General features: G+C 41.0%; 1 protein-coding gene across 5 annotated transcripts in view; it reads right to left on the reverse strand.

Moving 5' to 3' along the window:
• Nucleotides 1-22,862, reverse strand: part of PTPRG (protein tyrosine phosphatase receptor type G) — a 673,139-nt gene that overhangs the window by 282,800 nt on the left and 367,477 nt on the right. For all 5 annotated transcript variants that reach the window (XM_074344575.1, XM_074344574.1, XM_074344576.1 and 2 more), the window contains 2 exons: nucleotides 14,149-14,328; nucleotides 1,096-1,244 (listed from right to left, as the gene is read on the reverse strand). In XM_074344575.1, the coding sequence (XP_074200676.1) occupies nucleotides 1,096-1,244; nucleotides 14,149-14,328 (329 nt within the window). The remainder of the gene's footprint in view (nucleotides 1-1,095; nucleotides 1,245-14,148; nucleotides 14,329-22,862) is intronic.

Raw genomic sequence — 22,862 nt, forward strand, 5'->3', positions numbered from 1 at the left:
ATAAGCGTCTATTAAAAAAAAAAAAAAGAAATACTATTGATTTTCTCATCTTGGAGGGATTTTTCACCTAAGCTTCAGGGTTGCCTAACGGTCCCCACATGGGCCTGAGGAGCGAGAGCGATGAAACTCTAAAATTATGCGCAAATCTGTGTTTTCTCTATGGAGAGGAGTCACAAGTTTTCATCAGATGATAAAGTAGGTCATGACTTACACAAGTTGTAAGGCACTGACAGCTGTCATTCTATATTTGAGTCCAGCCACAGGCCTGGATACAAATCCACTCAGTTCTTCCACTAACTTGTAAAGCTTACCACACAGGCACGCAACCAACCAACAAGCACGTTTGTCCCAGTGAAAGAATATTCACATCCCAATCATGAAGAAAGGTTAAACATAAGGTTAACAGTGGAAGGGATGCGCTGGCCCCACCAAACATTAAAAAAGGACTTTGGAAACTTGTTCCCTCCCTCCCTCCCCCAAAAGACACACACGATCTTTTGCACCCACCCCTTTCTTCTATTGAGCAGCATGGATCTTTGAGAAAACTAACACAGAGGCGGCAAAATGTCACCATCGATCCCAGCAAAGTTAACAGTGAATCATACGACCGGTGGCCACAGCCTCTCTCCCGACAGCAGCTAGGAGCACACAAACCTTAAAACAGCTTCCCTACAGAAAGACGGTTCTGAGACTCCTCTTCTTATACCAACTACCCTTTTTCTCTTTTCTAAAGGGTGAAAACCAAGTCACCAGACTTCCATACAGAAATTCACTTTTAGAAAGCAGGGTTTCAGGAATGGACAGGGAACAGAAACTGTGTCAAATGACATAAATGATTCAAAAATCATCGACCAGAGTTGAGTCTACTCAAACCACGGCGTCCGTGGCTTCTATATGCTTCACCAGGTAAACAAAGATGGGACACCGGAGGGCTGGATATCCACCTGTCCTGCTGTATATAAAAGATTTCCAGACAAAGGCAGGGACGGTACCAGTTTGACTTGCAAACTGACTGGGTTTTGGTAAAGACAGAGCATCTCATTAACGCCAACACCCAAAGCACAGCTCCACGCCGACACCTCACGTTTCTCTCACCTCCACGGGAAACCGCCTGCCGTTGATGCTGTGTTCAGAGCCGGCCGAGCCATTGCTGTGGCCCCAGTGAAATTCCACCTTCTCGGCTTTGAATCTGCCAGGCAGGCCAGCACCACTGACAAAATAGTCGTCTTTCAGAAGGATGGCAACTGTGTAGAGCAGAAGGGAAACAAAATGAGTTTCAAAACCAAACCTGACATATTTCGGCTGCTGCTTCAAATACAGTTCATGATTACACGATGACAGTTATGTAATTTTGTTTACATGTACCTGTTAAAAAGCAAGTCAAAAACACTAGTCGACATAAATGAGCACATTCTAGCTGTAGAATGCTCTCCAGCCCCGGCTGAGTCTAAATCATGAAAATTCCTAGGGAACAGTCTCAGAATTTCTTATCCATTTCACAGATTAAAAAAAAAAAAAATGGGAGACAAGGACAGAGTAAGTTGCTCTGAATCAGGGTCTCCTATATCTGCCTGAGGACCAAAGTTATCTGGAGAGTGGGATTTTTGTCTTTTTAAAAACTGATTCCTGGGGCTACCCCAAGACTCAAGGTCTGGAACTAGATGGGAAATAGACATAAGCTGGATGCGAAAGACATGTTTCATTGATCAGAAAACTTACACAAGGTATCAGAAAATAAAATGTCCAGGTACTACCAATATTCAGGCAGTAACAGTGGGAAGGTAAGTAGGATTAAGCATTGTATTCATACTTGATAATGGTGTTCCAAGAAAGTGTAGTGAAAATTCTACTCATTAAGTCACCCAAATAAGCAGGTAAGTAGATTGACTTTCCTATTTCTTTTAATTCCAAGTAAAAGAAAACTTTGCTTCGCGCATCCGAAAGAACACATAAGAAGTCCTTAACATACAGACTTCTCAATCAATTCAGTTCAATTCAATCAATTCAAACCCTAAAATTCAAAATCGTATTTCTCTTCCTTGAAACCTGGAAAAGAGAAATCAAGGACAAATAACTTGGACTTCCATGAACAAAAAAATTATTTTTTCCAAAAGGAATGAAATATCCAAGGGGACAAAACAGAGATTTTATTTTATAAGTGATACATTTCCTCCACCCCTCCTTTTTGTTGTTGTCTAGAGTGGAATCACTAGTCCATTCGACAAACACCTATTGGCTGCTAAACCAGCACAAGGTGCCAACCAATACCCTGAAGGGTTTGTGATCAAAAGCCAAGTTTGTTTAAGGCAGAGAAAAGCTTCCACATCCTCAGTGTCTCCTGTTCCTAAAGAGATCCCAGTTCGAGCCTTGCAGAGAAAGCCTGCATGAAAATTAGGTCTCCATAAAAGACAGGGACTAGACTAATGGCACATTTTGCAAACCATGCAATTAGTTTCAGCACTTCTCTATACAAAGGAAGCACTAAAGCGAGTGGAAGAACCCTGCTTGTATAAATCCCTTTTTTATTGCATTCAAAGGCAGCGTTTCTCCAACTTCAGAAAAATACCCAGTGAACGTTCAATTAGTGGGAGAGAGAATTCAAGGATGGAATGAAGTCAAAGCAAGTGTTTCTCATGCTGATTTAACACGCTACAGCATTGTTCCACCTTCACTGGGTGCTAGGCATGGCTTAGAACAAGGGTTGGCAAACTTTTTCTGTAAAAAGTGAGACAGTAAATATTTAGGGCTTTGCAGCCCTGTGGTTTCTGTTGCAACCACACAAGCTAGTCTTTGTAGCACCTAAGCAGCCAAACGCAATATGTAAATGAGCAGGTGAGGCTACGTTCCGATAAAACTGTATTTATCAACATTAAAATTTGGATAGAATTTTCACAGGTTGTGAAATATTCCTCTCCTTTTGATTTTTTTCCCAACCATTAAAAAAATGTAGGAACAAGCAGAAGGGGTTGTGATTTTGTGCTCCCTAGAATACAGTATATTTTAGAAGATAAACTATTATATGAAACCAATCATACCCCTTTAGTTCCAAAGCCAAAATACCAATGAATCAGCTCAGTAGTGTCTTAAACACTGTTGATTACTCTCAGCTCGTTACAAAGTCTACACATACCATTTTGCATCCGAAGGAGGAAGGTAAAGCATTTTGAGTGCATCTGTTACAATACATCCAGGGACTCAGCAGCATCTTATAAATATATGATTTTACCTAAATCATTTATGTCTCTGTCAGAGGTCATTTTACTTGTTTTATATGAATAATTAAAAGCATAATTAGGGAACTGTACAACCTGAAACACTAATCTCATGTTTCATTTTGCAGTCTTTCTCACGAGGGCACAAAGCACGCTACATGCACGTACAGCCCCCGCCTTCCGGAGGTGGCTGGTATTTTTGTTTACATGTACCCCTGGGAAGAGAGAACCTGCCCGGCCATCACGCGGCAATCTTCTGATGACCACTGATGACCCGGCTCTGTTGCAGAACAAAATGTACCAAATGAAAGTTGCTGCAGAGCAGGAATGTGTTAAGAGCCATGAGCTCACAGGATGGACAGACCTGGGTTAGAATCCTGTTCTGCCACCTGACAGTGGTGTGACCTCGGGCAAGTCACCTGACTGCTATGTGTCTTGGTTTGGTTTCCACCATTATTCAAATGGCAATAAGCTTGCCTACCTGGGGAGGCTGTTTGGATGCCTGAAGGAAATCACACAATGAAAGCACTTAACACGGGGCCAGAAACCTAGCCAGCACACGTTCAATGCGGCTCATTGTCAAACTAATTTCGAGAGTCATGGTCGTATTTCATGTGCAGCACAGGAGGGTGACCACGCAGATGTGACTCTCTGTTTCAAGACAGAGTTCCATTTTAAAGCAATACTGTCGTTCCCACAAAATAAAACACGTCCTTGAGCAAGGACAATAGCCAGCAAAGGTAGGTGTGGCCCAGATACTTGAGATGTTACCTGTTAAGAGCAGCTGCTTTGAAGTCATTAAAACACTGAGTTAAAAAAAAGATACTTCCTCTCGACCATTTCTATTCTTTAGGTCATATCAATGGGGAAGAAATCTCAATTAGATGCTAGTATGCTGTCCACCCACCAACGACGCTCATTCATTTCCCCCTTTTACCCAAAAGTAAATATTCACACTAGAATTGAATAACTTAAGTACTTACGATTTATTTCTTTGGTTGACGGACTACAGACATAATGTTTTACAGAAGTCTACCCGTGTTAAATAGCACTGGTTTCTGCATTAAATTCTTTGTTAAAATTCTTTGTTTTAAAATCAATTCATTTTATTAAAATAAAGTGAGTGAACTGAGAGAAAACTGGTAACTAAATGATACAGCAATAGTAATAAATAAACACAAATTAAATTTTAAAACAATAGCACCAAGAGTTGAATCTGGATATGGTGACACTTAGTAAGGCAGCAAGCAACAGCTAAAGACTGGAGAAAGATGGGCTAGGAGGAGAAGGCGGGAAAGGCACCTGGGAGCAGACTTTTCTAGAACGAGGCCCTCTGGAGGTTCAGCTGCTGATACAGATTGTGATGGAGTCAAAGCAGAATGACAGAGCTAGTGGAAGAAGCCAGGGGCTTCAACCTAGAGTCCAAAGTCCAGAGCAGCAGCCACCCATGGACTTGGGAGTCCACACCCTCCTGATACGGCAAGTAAAACTCAGAGCACCGCACCGGTGTAGAAACCAAGCCGGACGCTGGAGCCAGCTGAGTCTGACCCTGAGTCCTAGACCTGCCACCACCCAGTTGTGGGAAAGTTACTGCACTCCTTTCTGCTTCAGTTCCCAGTTTGTAAAACTGGAATAATACAACAGCGACTTCAAAGTCTATTATGAGACCACAAGAGCTGACATATGAAGAATGCCCAGAACAGAGATTCATTCACGGCATAACAGTATGGAGACGGCATTGTAAAAGCCCAGAAATAAACCCACACATGTACGGACAATTAATTTACAACAAAGGAGCAAAGAACACACACTAGAGAAGGGACGGTCTGTTCAATACATGGTGTTGGGAAAACTAGACAGTCACATGCAAAAGAATGAAACTAGGCTGCTCTCTTACATTCATACATAAAAGTTAACTCCAAATGAATTAGAAGCTTGAATGTAAGACCTAACACCATAAAATTCCTGGAAGAAAACATAGGTGGTAAGCTCTTTGACATGAGCTTTATTGATGCTTTTGTCGATCTGACTCCAAAGGCAAGGAAAACAAAAGCAAAAACAAACAAACAGGGCTACATCAAACTGAAAAGCTTCAGCACAGAGAAGAAAACCATCCTCAAAACCAAAAGGCAACCTGCTGAATGCAAGAAAATATTTGCAACTCATATATCCGATAAGACAGAGGGTTGATATCCAAAATGCAAAGAATTCATACAACTCCAAAGCAACAAAAAAATAAACAACCTGACTGAAAATTGAACAGAGGATCTAAACAGACATTTTTCCAAAGAAAACATACAGATGGCCAACAGGCACATGAAAAGATGTTCAACATCACTAATTAACAGGAAAATGCAAATCAGAACCACAATGAGGTATCACCTCATACCTGTTAGAATGGCTACCATCAAAAAGACAGGAAATAAGTATTGGTCAGGGTGTGGGGAAAAGGGAACCCTCGGGCACTTGTGGTGGGGATTTTTCCACTCTGGAAAACAGTAAAAATATGTAGGCATAGAACTACCACATGACCCAGCTATTCCACTTCTGATTATTCATCCAAAGCACATGGAAACTAATTTGAAAAGACATATGCACCTTACATTTGTTGCAGTATTATTAAGACAGCCAAGATACGGAAACAACCTAAGTGTTCATCAACGGATGGATAAAGAAGATGTGGGCTGTGCACGCACGTGTGCATGTGTGTGTATGTACACGACGGAATACTTCTTAGTCATAAAGAAGAATAAAATCCTGGCATTTGTAACAACATAAATGGGCCTTGAAGATATTATGCTAAGTGAAATAAGCCAGAAGGAAAAGGATAAATATCGTATGATTTCACTTACATCTGGAATCTAAGAAAACAAAGGAACAAACAAAACAAAACAAAACAAAACTCACAGATACAGATATCAGATGAGTGGTTACCAGAGGAGAAGAGAAGGGGGTTGAGGAGTGGGCAAAACGGGTGAAGGGGGTCAACTGAATGATGATGGATGGTAACCAGACTTGAGGTGGTCACTTTGTATTGTATACAGATGTCAAACTGTAATGCTGTACACCTGAAATTTATATTTAAAAAATAGATAGCAATGTATAAGTGTTGTCTATAAAAGTCATGCTGGGGAGAGAATCCCCAGCTTTCAGAGACTCCTCCTGTGTCCAGGGCTCCACAGAACGTAAGAACGTTGTGCACAGGAGCAGGGGCAGACAGGACTCACACCGTGGATAAGGAATTACTTTTCTCCCGAGCTTGAAGGGATGACCGAGTACCAGCTCATTCACCGCATTCTTTGCAGGACATCCACCAACTGTTTATAAATTAAACTCAATGCGTCTATATAACACTGGCCTAAAGCAAATGTTCACACTAAAATCTGATTACACAGAAGCAGGCACCAAAAGGTTAAAAAAAAAAAAAAAGAAAGAAAAACTAGATGAGAAGGAAAGCAAGCCTCTTACTATCTTTCCTCCACCACTTCCCAACCAATTTTCAACACTGCTAAGATGGGAAAAGACTACCATTATTGAATTGTAATAGTGAGACTCCCCAGACTCCCCATAATATCAGTGTCCATTAGGGATGCTTTGGGGTTCTGGAGAGAAAGGGAAACCACTCTGGTCTGGGAGTCAAGACATACAACCTCTAGTTCTAACCTCCTACCAACTTTCCTATAGGTACTGGTATTTATTTTTTTCAAGTATTTACCAAGTAATTAGTGGGGAAGAAAAGGTATGTAAACTAAACATAAGCTCCTGCCCTCATGGACTGCACAGTTGGTGGGAAAGACAGGCCCCAACAACTAAATAGACAACAGAAGGAACCCTGCAAGTGGGACAGGTGGTGACAGGTGAGCATCCAAACCCAGCAGAGAGGGTTTCAACAAAGACTGACAGGAAGGACCAGAAGTGAGAGGTCAGCTACACTGGAAAAGTGCTGACAAGAGGGGAGCACAGCAGGAGGAAAAGCTCATGCAAAGGCCCTGTGGTGGGCGGAGCAAGTGGAGGAAGCCAGAGAGACTGGTGCTCAGAGTACACGGTGTGACATAGAGGCTAGAGAGTGAAGAGGGGACAGCGAGTAGTCTGTCTTCATTCCCGAGAGAAATGAAAAGTCCTTAACATCACTGAGAGAGAACAAGACAGAAAGAAGGAGAGACATACAAGCATGATCAGATTAGAGAAATAAGATGACTCTGGCTACCAAATGGAGAAAGTCTAGTAGGAGAGCAACATGGGTTGGTTGAAACAGAAGTCAGGAGGCTACTGTATTCACCCAGTAAAGAGACACGGGACAAGGTGAGTTGGACCGAGAGACGCCAAGTCACGGGATTATCCTGGGTCTCTTGTTAGCTCACTGCTAAACTGAGCAAGATCTACCATGTGGATTAGTTGACCCTTTAATCCTACAAAATATGGCGGATGACAATCTAGCAGAAGGTTCTGTGCCCTAAAAAAGAATGGCAGGCTTCAGAAATGACCCTCAAAATTCAAAGTTTACACTGAGTCTAGTTACGTAAAATAGCACTGGTTTGCCAATTCGGTAACTGGTAAATTAGGCTTCTGTCTACCTGGAAACTAGTTTCTTCCACCTGGGCGCAGGGTCTGGGGCTGTGGGGTAGGAGAAAGGAAATGGAACTTAGCAGACAGGAAAACAGCTTATAGTGTGGCTTGCCAAAGACAGACCCAGGGAAATAGCTCCGACTTGAATTTCAGGCAAGACTGAATAGTAATAGGCTGAAAAGGACCCAAGAACGTGGACATCTGAAATAGGAAAAGCAAAGAGCCACAGCACATCTAGCAATTCTAAAAAGAGAACACATCTTTTTTAAATTACACTTAAATTTTCTTTTTTGAGCAACCTTGAGCTAACCAGAGGTGCTCTGGGGTATAACGAAGTCAGGGTTGGGCATGCCTAGTACAAATGGTGCTGAACACCCAGATGTTTCCAAACATCTGTCTACTTGGCTGATGGCATGTTTTTAATCAGAAAGCTTGGCAGCCTCTTTGCAAGCAAAATGACCAATTTGTTAGCGGCATAACAAAACTCAGAGCTTAGAGAGGAAACATGATCTATGGACTGAGGTTTCCACACTGGTCCATCTTCAGTGCCCACATTTACACCTACCAAGGATCATTATGATCACTCCAAGGGGATGGGGGTGAGAAAATCAAAATAACTTAATGATTCGGTATCAAGCAAAACTGGAAACGCCAAGAACATACTCTTGTATTTCACGTGTCCAGACCCTTCTCATCAATGTATCAGGAATAGGGGTTTTACTGAAAGGAGAACCTACTCGGGCTTTCAACACCGGCATCTCTACGCCATCAACAGAGCAAGCAAAAGCACTTTTCAAACTTTGGTTCTCATCTGTAGCCAGCTGAAAGGAAGACAGGCAGAAGGGAGAGAAGGGGGCCAGAGCTGGGAGTGAAAACAGATCACCAGGGGAGGGCCAGAGGCTTGTTATGGGGGAAAGGAAATTCAGGGAAATGTGAGAAGGAGGGAGGGAATGAAACAGCAAGAAAGTGAAAGCTCATGAGAGACAGACATCAACAGAACAGAGAGAACAGAAAAAGAAGAGAAACAAGAAAGAGAAAGCCCAAACAGAGATAAGAAGACAGACACACACAGAATTCATAGAACCTTCCTTACCGACCTCAGGCTAGCTAAAGGCTTCTCTATGCATGTTACACCTGGAAAGCCACGCTGGTACCACGGAGGGACACCCTGAATGGCAGGGGGAAGCATTCAAATCCATGACTTTGGGGAGAAATTAAGCGTCATGAAAACCGCACTGGAAGTCCTGTAAGGAGCCCACAGTGGCAGCCCGGTGCTGACCCTCCGTCACGCTCAATCACTTTGTCCACCGACCCTGGGCCGGAATGCTCATTCTTCAGGGCAGCCCTGAGGCAGCAGGCAGCCTGAGCTGTGAACTACAGTGACCCACAGAACACGGAGCGACTTTCTAGGTCGGACCCTTGCTTCCCCCGCCCTGGAAGTCTTGCCCTGTGGGCGGGCAGAGCAGCAGGGCCAAATGCTCCTCTTGCCCTGAGCTGGGGTCACGTGCTCAGGGAGGGACGGAGCAGGTGGAAATGACTGTGTTCGTGAAGATTTTATTTTTCTCTTCATACCAGCCTGCAGTGAGGTCATTCTTTCCTTAGTTGAAGTCTATGGGGTTTTATGGTGATACTTTACCATGACAGTTCCAAGAGTCAGATAAAACAAAGTGGACAGAATAGCCTCCTGACGCTTGTCTGAAGTTTATGGGCTCAGCAACATATTAGGACATTGTTCCTGACCTACTCTCCCCACCATTGATCTACTTTTATTAATTTAGCAACTATATCTTGAATCCATCTATGTCAGGCACAGTGAGGTGTATGTAGACAAATGAGAATGTAGGCAAAGAAAAACTACAGTAAACCAATATAAAGTGTGAAAATGGAAGGAACACACATTGCGGCAAATGCATTTACTATTTGTCTTTGGTGTGAGGTGAAAGGAAAATGGGAAAAAGCCAAAAAACACCCTCCAAATACTTAAAGCTCATAGAGGACCATGGCTTATTAACATACATCAGAAGCACAGTCTTAAGTTTTAAATTCTGATCAGTTAGCTAGAAGCTAATGTTAGGAAAAGCCAGATTATCTGGAAATGTTCTTGATGAATGCATTATCTCTTCATTCAACCAGAATGAAAGAAAGGGAAATAACTATAGATGAAATCAAATGAGAAGTGGCACAACAGACAGTTACGGCTCTTCGGGAAGAAACACAGAGATGCTATCTGTCTCGTAAAGATATTTCAGACAACTTTCGAGAAGTGGGTTAGGTACAACCACATTGCTCTACTGATTATGCTGGATTGGATTTACAGCCTTCTCAGGGGGTTCAGACAGATATGAACATTAAAACTGTTTTATGGGAAAGTTACGGTCTCCATGTAACAGGCTGCTTTAAATATTAACTTTCTATATTCATATTTTAATATCAAAAAGACAGTCTATTTTATAGATAAGTGACCTGTAAATTTTCATCAGAAAAAAAAAAAAAAAACCAAATACTCCTTCCTGAATTTATTTTTTAGAAGTACAAGGTTTAAGAAAAGACTTTGGTGGAGGAAAAGTAAGTGTTGCTTAAAAATTCATGATTAAGGAAAAATAAGTTTTTTTTCTGCTCATAGGTATGCAAGTTAGACATAAAATGAATGTAATGAAGACAGACAATGTAGCTCATGACACATGGGGGTGTTAAATTAAACTTCTAATCTTTCTAATAACTACAGGCCCACGTGAAGTTGTAAGAAATAATACAGAGGTCCTGTGTCCCCTTTATCCAGTCTCCCTAAATGGTCACATCTTACAAAACTATAGTACAATGATATGCATGTTTTTCTAAACTGAGATTATCCAGGTTGTCTATCAATACTATTCACTGTGGATACTATCAACTCCCACCTATAATTCAGACACACAGCACCCTGCACTATATTTCTACTGTGTCCCATGCAATTTATAATCCACACGTAATAGACAAAGCAACTGAATCTTCATTTCTCTAAAATACTGGAATATTTATGAACTCAGTTGGCATTTTAAGAACTTCAGAACAAAAGAATTTTCTAGGATCATGCTTATCCCCTCCTCCCCAACCCCCCCAAAAAAGAACAACACAGCAGGCTGATTTCTGCACCCAAGTTTCTAAACCACCATAAATTGAAACACCTTTAAAAGAACAACAAAAAAAATTTTTCAAAGTTCATGCCTGAAATTGCATATAAATGGCTGGCACTTACTAAAAGCCGCTCCTATAGAATCATGTCAGATTAGCCTATCTGGTATGATGTCATAAATTTTGTAGCAGTAAGTACAGTTTGGGAAGCAACGAGGATTTATTTCTGCTTCTCAGAAAGCTGTGCTTCTTCTGAAATTTCAGAGACAGAGGCGTCCATATTCGGATGGCTGTACTCTGAAGTCAGGCGCACGCGCTCCCTGACACGCAACAAGCTGGGGATCGCTCTAGGAAGCCAGCAGAGTGACGGAGACTGATAATCAGCTTCTAGAAGACCAAGGTCATGAATCAACCTGCATCGAGTGAACCCTCCACTCGTCTAAAACCTGTCATTGGAGACACCAAGCTGAAAGCTGTCACTGAAACGTGTTATCTTTGCAGAAGGCTGTTGAGTGCTGCAAATCAAGTAGAAAACCGTATCAGAGCCCGGCGCATCGCCTTTGGCAGGCTCCCGGAACGTGTCGGCGGGGTGGCCCTCCACTGCAAGATCTGGTTACCCCAGTGTGGCAAAGCGCCTGTCCACCACATTCAGGTCACCTGCGGGGTAAATATTCCCACCCAAGTTCTCCAAAGGACACTCATATTTGAAGTAGACAGCACTGGCAGAGAAATTCTGAATTATAACACAAGCACACCATCTGTATTGGGGGAGGAGAGGGGAGGATGAAAAGGCGTGTACAAGTAGCATCACTGGGATACAAGCTTGTCCTGAGCAGCTGCTCAAATGAATGAATCAGGTGCAGGAGAGGGTCACCTGCTCTAAGGCACGAAGGACTGCTTATGGGGCAATTACGAAAAAGCCCAAAGCTGGGAACCACTGTGCTGAGTGAGCGGGAAGCAATTCTAAGAACAAATCAGGCCAACCCAAAGCAATCAGCCATGAATACTCTCAGTGAAATAAATGCTGGTTTGGAGAAAGAATGGATCCCCAAAGTTGTACGTGCAGCCGGTTAGATTAGGGGGAAAAAAGGCAACACAGTGACCCACAACACGAATAGGACCAAAGGATAGAAAATGAAGTCATTTGAGCTCAGCATGAGGGCTTCAGGCAGCCAAGGCTCCTGAAGGGATTACTAAGAGTGGTTTGTAGTGACATCCTTGGTTACAAAAGGATCATTTTAAAAAGAGAGAGCAACAGAGACAGAAGGAGGGAGAGGGCAGGGGAGGGAGAGGGGCACAGAGCCAGTGCTTGAGAGCATTTTAATGGATTAGGGCTGTAAGAGTTCAAAAATAAGGTATGAGAAATACCCTATAAAAGGTTTTTGGGGGTTTTTTGTGGGGGGAGTGCTGGGGAGGAGGTAAGTAGGTTTATTTATTTGCTTATTATTTTTTAATGGAGATTTTGGGGATTGAACCCAGTGGTAAGCATGCACTCTACCACTGAGCTATACTCTCCCCCCGTAAGAAAAGTATCTTTAGCACCAACAGAATCCCAGGTAGTACTGGGCACAGATGTAATATAACGCAATCTACAACTGCTAGTTGCACAACAGTGACTAAGAGAAAAGTAACTCTGTGTAATGGCAATGTTGACGTTTCACATCCTCAGATCCCAAGTGACAGGTGAGGTAGGTAAGAGGAAGCAGGAAGACCAAACCGCTGGTCTGCTACGTGAAGGGATGAGATAGGGCTCATCTCTGTCTAATATAATACCAAATATTCTACACATATTCTAATATAATAGTAAGTATTAACAAAGCAAATTCTTAAGGAAGATAAGAATTTTATTTCCATTTGTGCATCTGACACAGTGCTGTCCAGCAGAACTTTCAGCAATGATGGAACGTTCTTTAGCTGTCTGCCTGGTATGGGGGTAACCGGCCCTGTGTGGTTACCGAGTACGTGCAAAGTGGCTAGTACAATGCTGGTGAAAGCAACCTACGGATTCAGTGAAATTCCAATGGCATTTTCCACAGACACAGTTCAAACAATCCTAAAATTCCTATGAAACCACAAAAGATCTTGAATAACCAAAGCCATTCTTAGAAAGGAAAACAAAGCTGGAGGCATTATACTTGCTGCTTTCAAACTATACTACAAAGCTATGGTAATCAAAACAGTACTGCTCAGGCATAGAAAGAGACACATCAGTCAATGGAATAGACTCTAAAACCTAGAAATAAAATCATGAATATCTGGCCAATTAATATTTGACAAAGGAGCCAAGAATACTCAATGGAGAAAAAACAGCCTTGTCAACAAATGGTGTTAGAAAAACGGGATATTCACATCCAAAGAATGTCGTTGGACCACTATCTTAAGCCTCTCACAAAAATTAACTTGAAATACATTAAAGACTTAACTGTAAGACCGGAAACTGTAAGACTGTTAGAAGAAAATACGGGGGGAAAGCTCCTTGACATTGACTGTGGCAAGGATAATTTGGATATGACACCCAAAGCACAAGCAACAAAAGGGAAAACAAACAAATGAGACTACACCAAACGAAAAAGCTCTGCACAGCAAAAGAAATAAACAGCAAAGTGAAAAGGCAGAATGTCATGTATCAACTACATCTCAGTAAAGCTGGAAACAAAAATACATGAATAAATAAATACATAAATAGTGTCCCCCCCCTAAAATATCCCCAAAGTTCTTAATGTCTCTCTCCTCTCCTTTCAAACACTACAAACAGACAACCCAACAAAGTGGAAAACAAAACAGTATGTGGCTAGTAAAAATGAGGGAGTGAATTTTAATCTTACTCAGTTTTAATTAATTAAAATTAAAATTTTAATATAACCATATATGATTAGTGGCCACCATGTCAGAAAGATTTCCACAAGTCCATTCTATATACTTTATGTTTACTGACCTATTTAATCTTTACAACAGTGTAAGGCTTCACACAGAATGGATATGATACGGAATTTCATTATCCATATACATATTTATTTATATTTTCATCCTATCATATTTTTAAAATCTGAGGCACAGAGTGCTTAAGTGAGTTGCCCCAAATCACACAGCTAGTAAAGCAAGTGGCCAGTTCTCAAATCAAGGGCCAATTCCAAAGCTGTCACTCACTTCTATGTTCTCTACAGCAACGTGCACTGCTAATGGACAGGTGGTGGTGAAGGTAAACACCCAAAACATCCAGAAACATTTCATGTCAGACACGGGGAGAAGACACGCCTACCTGTCTTCCCTGTGTTTTTCATCCAGGTTTTATTAGAAGATTCATTGTCGAAGCCATCGAGTTGCAGCTCCTGATACTCTTCACCGACACGCGCGTGCTGGTCTAAAATGTCTATGGGCGACTGGTTTCGGCCCCCACAGCTGACACTAGACGTGACCCAGTGCTCAGGACCATAGGCACCTGTTAAAAGAAAACAAGACTTCAATCCTCATAGCTGAAGGGTCAGGGATAGAAGGAACCAGACATAGGAAAGCCAAGCACTGCATCTCCTAACATACATTTTCCTGTATGGCCCACTCCAAAGACTTCCGTGCACTGGAAAACCATGAATCCAAGCCACTTGCTTGATAGGGCAAGAAAATTAAAGAAAAGATACGTTACTTAAGATAGTTTTGTTTCTTGATTTGTAATCAAACATTTGCTGACTTTCTCTGTAATCAGACTAAGGGGGCTGAGCAGAAGGGCTGTCAGAGAGTTGTCCATACTCTCTAAAAAAAATTTAAGCAAGTTTCCTAAAATAAGGAGAACACTTACTTATTCAGGAGAAAACACCTTAATCAGTTTAGGACGGTCTGCTATCGTGAATAATACTACACTGAACACAACTTTCTTCTATGCTCCTGAGAGTTTTTGAACTGGAAAAGGAAAAAAAAAATCAAAATTAAAAGCAACACAACATTGGATGAGAGTCATTATAAATAATGCAGGCAATGAAGCAGGGTTTTCCTTCTGGGTAACTGTGAGAGATTCTTCAGCTTAATCAGTTTGTACAAGGCATTCACTTCTCTTTCTCAATCCCTCTGTCATCGGATGTGGGGGCATAAAGTTACCTTCAGACTGGACTCTGCATTCATGTAAAAAAAGACTTTGGGAGACATATGGCACAGAAAGAGAGGAAGCGAATGTTGCTGTAACACACAGTCCCAGATGCGCACCAATCAAAAACAGGCAGAGGAAACACACTGCAACTGCCCTACTACCCCAGGCGAGACGTCTACCAAGTTGACAACAAGCCCTGTAACTTTTCCCCACTCTACTTCTAACCTTCTTCACATGACAAAGCAGAAGTAGTCAGCTGAAAAAAGAAAAAAAGGCTTTTGCTAGAAAGATTAAAGATAAATTTCTTTTTGAGAATCAGATGCAGAATAAGTCTAAACTGTATAATTTTTAGAAGATAAAATTTAAGCTTCCCAATCAATAAAGTTTAGTGTGTGTATAAACAAATATAGAAATACACTTTTTTTTTAACCTTTAAAATCAGATCAGCTTTCAAATCAGATAAAAGAGAATTAATGGCCAAAGTGACTTTAGGAGTCCGACCCATCCATGAACCCGTATTTTTCTGCCTCACTCTATACCCAGCCTTGTGTGATGCACAGGACACTTTGGGGTAAATCTCCTTCCTACTGAAAAAGAGTCCACACCTGCGCCCAACCCACTACCACACACGCGTTGGCCACGGGCTTCCCCGTCCCCGAGTCTGACACAGCTCCCAGCTGATAAGAACAGAGGTACCATGAACAAAGGGGCAACTGCAGAAAATTTTTTCGGTCATAGTAAAGACGCTTCATGGCTGCAAAATTAACCGCCGAAGCTCCTTAAAACTGATTCACATGCTGGTTCTTTGACAAATAACTCGGCCTCGCTCTATTCCTGGGTCATTTTCCCAGTAACATAAAAGAGTATCAGAAAAGACACGTTCGCTGATTGGCAGAGACTTAGCAACCTCGGGGCGCTTTCGAAGTCACTTATAAATGTCCTAACACTTCCTAGAAAAAGTTAGCATCACCAGTGCCCTTACTGTAGGCCTCCCAACTAAACTAGGCATTGTCTAGGGCTCTTCCCTCGTGTCGCTCCTCCTCTTGGTCAGATCCCCTAAGACTGTGATGAGTCACAGAGGAACAGAGCGAGCATTCGCCTATGTTCCAGCCAAACTTTATTTTCATCTTCCATCAATATATTTGAAGGAAAAAAAGGAGGGTAAAGGGGACAGAAGGAGTGGGTCCAATTATCCCATCCGCTCTAAATTTTCTTCCAGATGCCAAAAGAATCCATTGAACAATTGAATAAAGGGCTCGCTGATATACTGGATGGCTGACCAAAATGTAAATTGTGGTTAGGTACAGTTGGGCTTGTATGCTTGAATTATGGAAACTCATGTTTTAATATGGTATTTTAAAACCATATTTAAAAAATATGGTGTGTGTGTGGATAATGCCTTTTAGAAACTCACTACTACAATAAAATTACACTCAATGGGGAAAAAAATGCATGGTAAAATCCATCCAAACACATGACTCCAAAGAAATATGAAGACAAGCCAACAGTTGTGAAAATACACAGACATCTTGTAGTTATCGTACTAATAAAATTAAAAAAAAAAAACACTCTGTTACCTCTGAAAAGTACTTGCCATTCACATCATTTCTCATAATCTTCCAGACAGGGGTGAAATATACTTTAGCACTCTATAAAAATATTATCAGGGTTCAGAGCAGTGAGATTCATTTACTCACTGGTAACAATCTGAAGATTTAAGCCGACTGCATGCTTGCTTTCACACTTCTACCCAATATACGTTCAAGTGCAATTTTAATTGAAACTGATCTTCCACTTCAGATTTTAAATTAATTCTTCTTTGGAGTGCTTCATGCTCCAGACACCCTTGCCTTGCAAAAACCCCTATGTCATTAGTGCAGGAAATAGAACACTTTTTCCAAGCTTGCAAGTATCGATTACCCATTCTCACACTGAAGCACCATTGCCAGTCCACACTGTATAAATCTCTTCAGTGTTAAAGACACTTTACAAAGGACTGAGAATTACACTATTAATCATTTCCAGTTGCACGAGGCTCACAGCAGCAAATGCTTTGTTTTTCAGAACTTTGAATAAACGCCTTTAAGTAAAAAACATGGCACTAAATAAAGACTGTGGTTAACTTACACCTAGTTTTGAGGGGAGTAAAAACAATCAGTAAGAAGCCTTCCTCTCTCAGGCCTGACATTAACTAACCTGAAAAAAGAAAAAAGAGACGTGTGTGTTTCAGTTTCCTCTTACTGACTCTTTCTTCGAATACGTGCATTTTGGCAGCTGGACCCATTCTGAGGAGCCCACCAAGTCCAACAGGACAACCTAACGTGCAAGGCTACCTTCTCAAAAGGGAGGCACGGGGCTCAGGGGTAGAAACCACAGGGCGGTTTGGCTGCCAAAAGTAATTTCCCATTCACCTGCTGAGAGTCTGGGAGTAATGAGGTCTTGATGGACACACACTGCCGGCATGTTAGTACCACGGAAATCTAACAGCCATTCTCACTCAATCTACGATGAAAAATATTCTCTTCTGAATGAATTCAGTGAATGCATGTGAAATTCCTGGCTGAAGGTCTGATCTCAGACTAAATGACTTCTAGTGAGGGAGGCTTCCATGAAAAATACACTAGGTTGTGTACTTTCCTGGCAATGGGTTCTTATTTTCCTATGGACATCTTATCATGAATGTAATTTATTCTTTACTCCATTAACGTCTGGCTTCCCCACTAGCTCATTTCTCTATGAGAACAGGTTTCTTCTTTGTCTTGTTCAACTGTATTCCAGGACCCAGCACAGAACCCTACACACAGTGCGTCGTGGTTATGTGTATTTTTGGCACAAATGTATGAAGTGGAAGATGAGATTAAAGGGTCTTCCACAGTTCTGGCTTCAAATGACATTACACTACAGCATGCTTTCTGTGCACTGTTTGGGTCTGAATTCTATACTTCTATCTGCTGACTTCTTACCAAGACTTCTTCACTCCCCTGGTCTCAAGAGTCAGGATGTCAACCTCAGAAGGAAGTATGCCTTCCTTTGTTTATTAATACGTTAAATTAACCTGAACAGTGATACGATAAAATAAGCAACAAACACGTGATGGGCATGATAGAATCTGTGTGCAAACTTAACAAGCCCACCAAGGGCAATTATGGTTTATAAAAGAAAGGAATGTGATAGAATTTAGCTTTCAGTGCCTTTTGGGAAGCACAGTTATTTCTAAGACTGAATTTTTTTTCCTATGCTTTAACAGAGCTCTCTAATCAAAGAAGGTCAATCAAGAAGGAAGATCAGCCTTGCTCATCAAGTCATCACAGTAGTCATTTCAATACTGACTCAACACTTGCTCGGTACCAGGCTCAGTGCCAGAAATGGGTGTCAGGGGACAGAGCTGCCACAGTTCCCTTGGGGTTCCCTTGGGTGACTTAAGCTGCCTGTGGCTCAGTGGAGGAAAATCAGCGGTGTCAGTATCGAAGGTGGGGGTTGCAAGGATTATGTGAGAGAATCCATGTACAGTACTTAGAACGGCACCAAACAAAACAAACTCCGCCAGAGGTGGCTGCTATGATTACTGCCATCGCTACTGTGTTCTAAAATGTGAAGCAACCCTTTGAGAACCTCACTATACAATGGAGGAAACAACAGTGCATTCCAACCAAGGACTAAGGCAGGTGGCTGCAGGCATCTTGTGATATACAGAGTAAAGGGCCCCTCACCTCCACAAAGATAGGACTTCCAGAGGAGATGACATCTGAAGGAAATCACTCCTTGAAGATTAGAGGGAAGTTTACTAGGCCTAGGCACTTCCCCCACTTGGGCAGAAGACAAGGAGTCAAAAGTGCAGTTGACCCTTCACGAGGTGAAGTTCAATCCCAATGCCCGAAGCATTTAGTAATGAGCTTCCAAAAATGGAGTAGAAAATGACAAAAAAGGCAAATTCCCAGTGGAGCAGCCCAGTAAATAGTACCTTAGCCAAGTGATGAAGGTTTATTTGTTTGTTTGTTTATCATTGTATTACTTAATTATTTTTTATCTTGGGAGTGGGTAACTAGGTTTGTTTATTTTTAGAGGAGGTACTGGGGATTGAACCCAGGACCTCGTGCATGCTAAGCATGCGCTCTACCACTTGAGCTATACCCTTCCCTGCCAAGTGATGAAGGTTTACCTCATGTTTGATAACTCAGATTGTCACTCACATCCTGATAGGACATGAGAAGAAGGGATTCTTTCTAAAAATCTGTAACCCCAGACCGATCTCGAGGAAAACATCAGACAAACCCAAACTAGGAACATTTTATAAAATACTTGGCGAGTAACGCCTCAAAAATATTGAGGTCATGAAAAACAAGGAAAGACTGAAAAACAGTTGTAGATCAAAGATGACTTAGAAGCTGTGACAGAAAAAGCAATGTGTTATTCCGAGACTGAATGGTGGAACCAAACATGGAAATTAGTGAGAAAATGCATGAGCTCTGAATAAAGGTTGGAGTCAGTTAATAGTGACCAATGTGTTTCCTCGCTCATTTTTGTCTGTAGGGTCTTTGTCATTCTATTGTGGTTCCTCTGACAAGATGGGACATATTTCTGAAACTGCACAGAAGCCAAATGAAATCTAGGTTTTGTTAAATGAGTTACATTTTAACACCCAGATTTTACTGGATTTACTGTTACATACTTGGAAGCAGGTCTACGGCTTAACAGAAGAAGACAATGGACACTGAATTATAAGTAAGATAACGCCAGGATTGTTGTCATATTCTCTTTGTAGGAAAGGAATTTGCACAGAGCAAAGGAAAAGAGGGGTGGCCTAGAAAACACAGCAAGCTTGTGGGTGACATTTCATTATTTAAGGTTACATAAAAACCTTATAAAATTGGGAGAAATTCACCTTTAAAAATAATGCTTAAGGAACAACATTATTAGCTTAATTTATGGCTCATCTGTGCATTAAAAGAACTCATTCTTACCTCCTTGGTGTACCATTAACACGTCATTGTATTTTTCTCATTTTGAGATGCTACAATTCAGTAGACTAGAACCAGGAAGACGTATTTCTACAGCAGGGTGAATAAAGCACACAACTGGAGATTAATTCCAACTGGCCTGTTTAAGGCAGACAATTCCCCACGTGAAAATAACAGCAAATACTGCAAATCTGGGCTCACATCTGAGATCCTGCCTGATGTTGTGTTTCTTTAAGGCAGATTTGACTTGAAGAACTTGGCTGAAATGCATAAATTCTGAACTAAAACTAAGTCACTGTGTTCAAAGAAGAATTCAATAAAAATGTGAGAGGAACAGCTCAATCTTGTCCCCCACCTCCAGCAATACTACTTGAAAATCCACAATCAGCAAATACAACTGGTCAGCAGCAAGACTTTTCTACAGTTTAAGTAAACCATCTCACTTCTGTGTATTTCACTATTAATACCTGACTTGAGAAAAAGAGATAAAAGTGCTGTTTTTATCGCATATAAATCATACTTTTGTCTGAAAGCAAGGAATTTCAAATACCTGTCTATGATTTGTATTCCAAACAATGGTTTCTTTAAATACCTAAGAGGTTCCTTGCAGAAAATAAGCACACACCTTGAATTTATTTTACTGTAATACATCCAAGTAACGGTTTCTTTTCACTAATGAAAAGCCATTAAAAATAATGAATTCTGTCTAAATCTAATTAAAAACAAAACTAATATACATGTTATGTGCTGTTTCTAGTCAAATATGCTTATTAATGCCTCCCTCAAGGAATTTATATTAAAAATATTACCCGGATCCAGGGTTATTACCCTGCATCTTGGTGTCTACTTTTAACTAAGAGCAACAATCCAAAAATATGTGTATTCATTTTTTTACCTAACATTATAATTAATGGTTTTTCTCCCAAATCTAAAACACATCTTTAAACTATTCCATTTTTTAATTAAAAAGCTTTATGGGACTTAACGATTCTTTTGCATTTTTCACTCCCGGTTGCTTAATTATCTTTTGTGCATTTATTGTTGTAGTTATGAAAAAAGGAAAAAGTGCTAAAAAGCATTCATATTGCTGATCCCTGCTGTTTTTCACTTTATTCATGTATAGGTATGAAATTGTTCAATGCTTTGACAGGAATTTTTGAATTTTTAAGCCAATTAAGAAAACATAAATTCACCTTCTAGGCAATAAAATAGTTTGGCACATATTTTGGTTTTAAATTTTAGGTATAAAAACTTCATTCCTCCATTTCGTACTGATGGTGTGTCTTCAGGTAACTATCAACAGCTAATCATAATACCAGAATATCAGAAAATAACACCAGAAATGGGAACCACTTTATATTGATTTTTTAAATATCAACTGTTATTTGTTTTATTTCCCAGAATGTCTATTTTAGGACTAGATGTTTCAAACGAATTTCAGGTAAAATGTGAAACAGCACAAATCTCTAAACTGGGGGTCCTAGATGCTGAAGGTCTCTCTGGAACCTATTTTGCTGTTCTGAAAAATGAGGGTATTACAGTGAATGAAGATGCCAATCATGACTACCTGGTAGTTCTGAGCCACAGACCTCCAGGCTTGAGCAGAGGCTAAAAAGGGTTGACTGACTGACTGACTGACTGACTGACTGATGTCTGCATGGGTGTGTGAAATGATAGTAGTAAAGCCCCCCCAAGAGCATGCATATAATTCATGGACTGGAGGATTCTGAAGGTCCTTCAAAGATAACATCTGAAACTATGTATGTTTAGTGTACCTGGGATTAAAAACTTGTATCGTTCAGGTTGAGTCTACTCATATCCAAACAAGCAATCAAAATTTTACTACTAACTGGAATGGTTTATTCATTCAAAATGTAACTAATATTGTTCAAAGGTGGGCCAACTTTGTTTCTGCTTCTTGTAGGCACAACATGGAACTGGCTACAGAAAGCATCTGAGCTATCAATAAAAAAGTCAGTTCTTACTGTCCAATGCCAAACATCTCAAATGTTTATAAACTCTAGGTAAGTTGGTTCTGACCTGAAGTCTTCAACCTTCAAGTCAAGTGTGTCTTCAAGCAATCAGCACTCTTCATAAGACAAAGATCTGCTCTTGCAGAATTCTGACTGTTCCCACAGAACAACATAAGTAATTGTCCAGAGACTAAAAAGGTCACGTGGCATGGTGGAAAGAACACTGGGTAAGCAGACTTGCCATCTGAGTTCCAGTTCAAGGATGGCAAATCAGCTTTAACCCACGTGTTAGCTCCAAATGTCTGTGTAATTACTTATCAATAAAGACAAGATCAATTACCAATGTCTGTCAGGAGTGCCAGAGGGACAGGTGGTGACAGGTCACAAATTGGCTCTTTTCATTCCAGTTTCAACTCTGCAAAGTGGAGCTGAATGTGGCAGCGGTTAAGTCTTATTGTGATTCAATTTCCTTACACACAAATTGTATCATATCATCTCTAAAAACCCAGAGTTCTTAACTCTTTAAGAATACTTAAGAACACCTCCCGGAAGAATCACATAGGCACTTACCATTTTGTGGGTATTTCAGCTATCATGCACCCTCACTGGATTCATTCCTGAAAGTAACTACGAGGAAGTGGTGAGGATTAAACGAATTATGACGTACAGCGCACATCCAACAGCACTCGGTACGTGCTGAGAGTGCTGAACAAACACGACTATCTACACTTTCTTCTAGGGACTACATCCAAACCCTAAACTCTAGATGGTGTGACCCTGCTCCAGGCTCCAGAAACAGAGCCTGACTGGTTATTTGGCAATTAGTTTAATCCCATCCTCCTTGACAAGAGACTGACTAAGGAAGGGGTGTCAACCCAGGACTAAGCCAATCAGCACCAGGGATCTCCCTGGTCAGAGGGGATGACTAAGAGGTTGGTACCAGTCAAACAGAGCTCCTGATTTT

The sequence above is a fragment of the Camelus bactrianus genome, chromosome 17 (assembly GCF_048773025.1).
Source record: "Camelus bactrianus isolate YW-2024 breed Bactrian camel chromosome 17, ASM4877302v1, whole genome shotgun sequence".
Lineage (NCBI taxonomy): Eukaryota > Metazoa > Chordata > Mammalia > Artiodactyla > Camelidae > Camelus > Camelus bactrianus.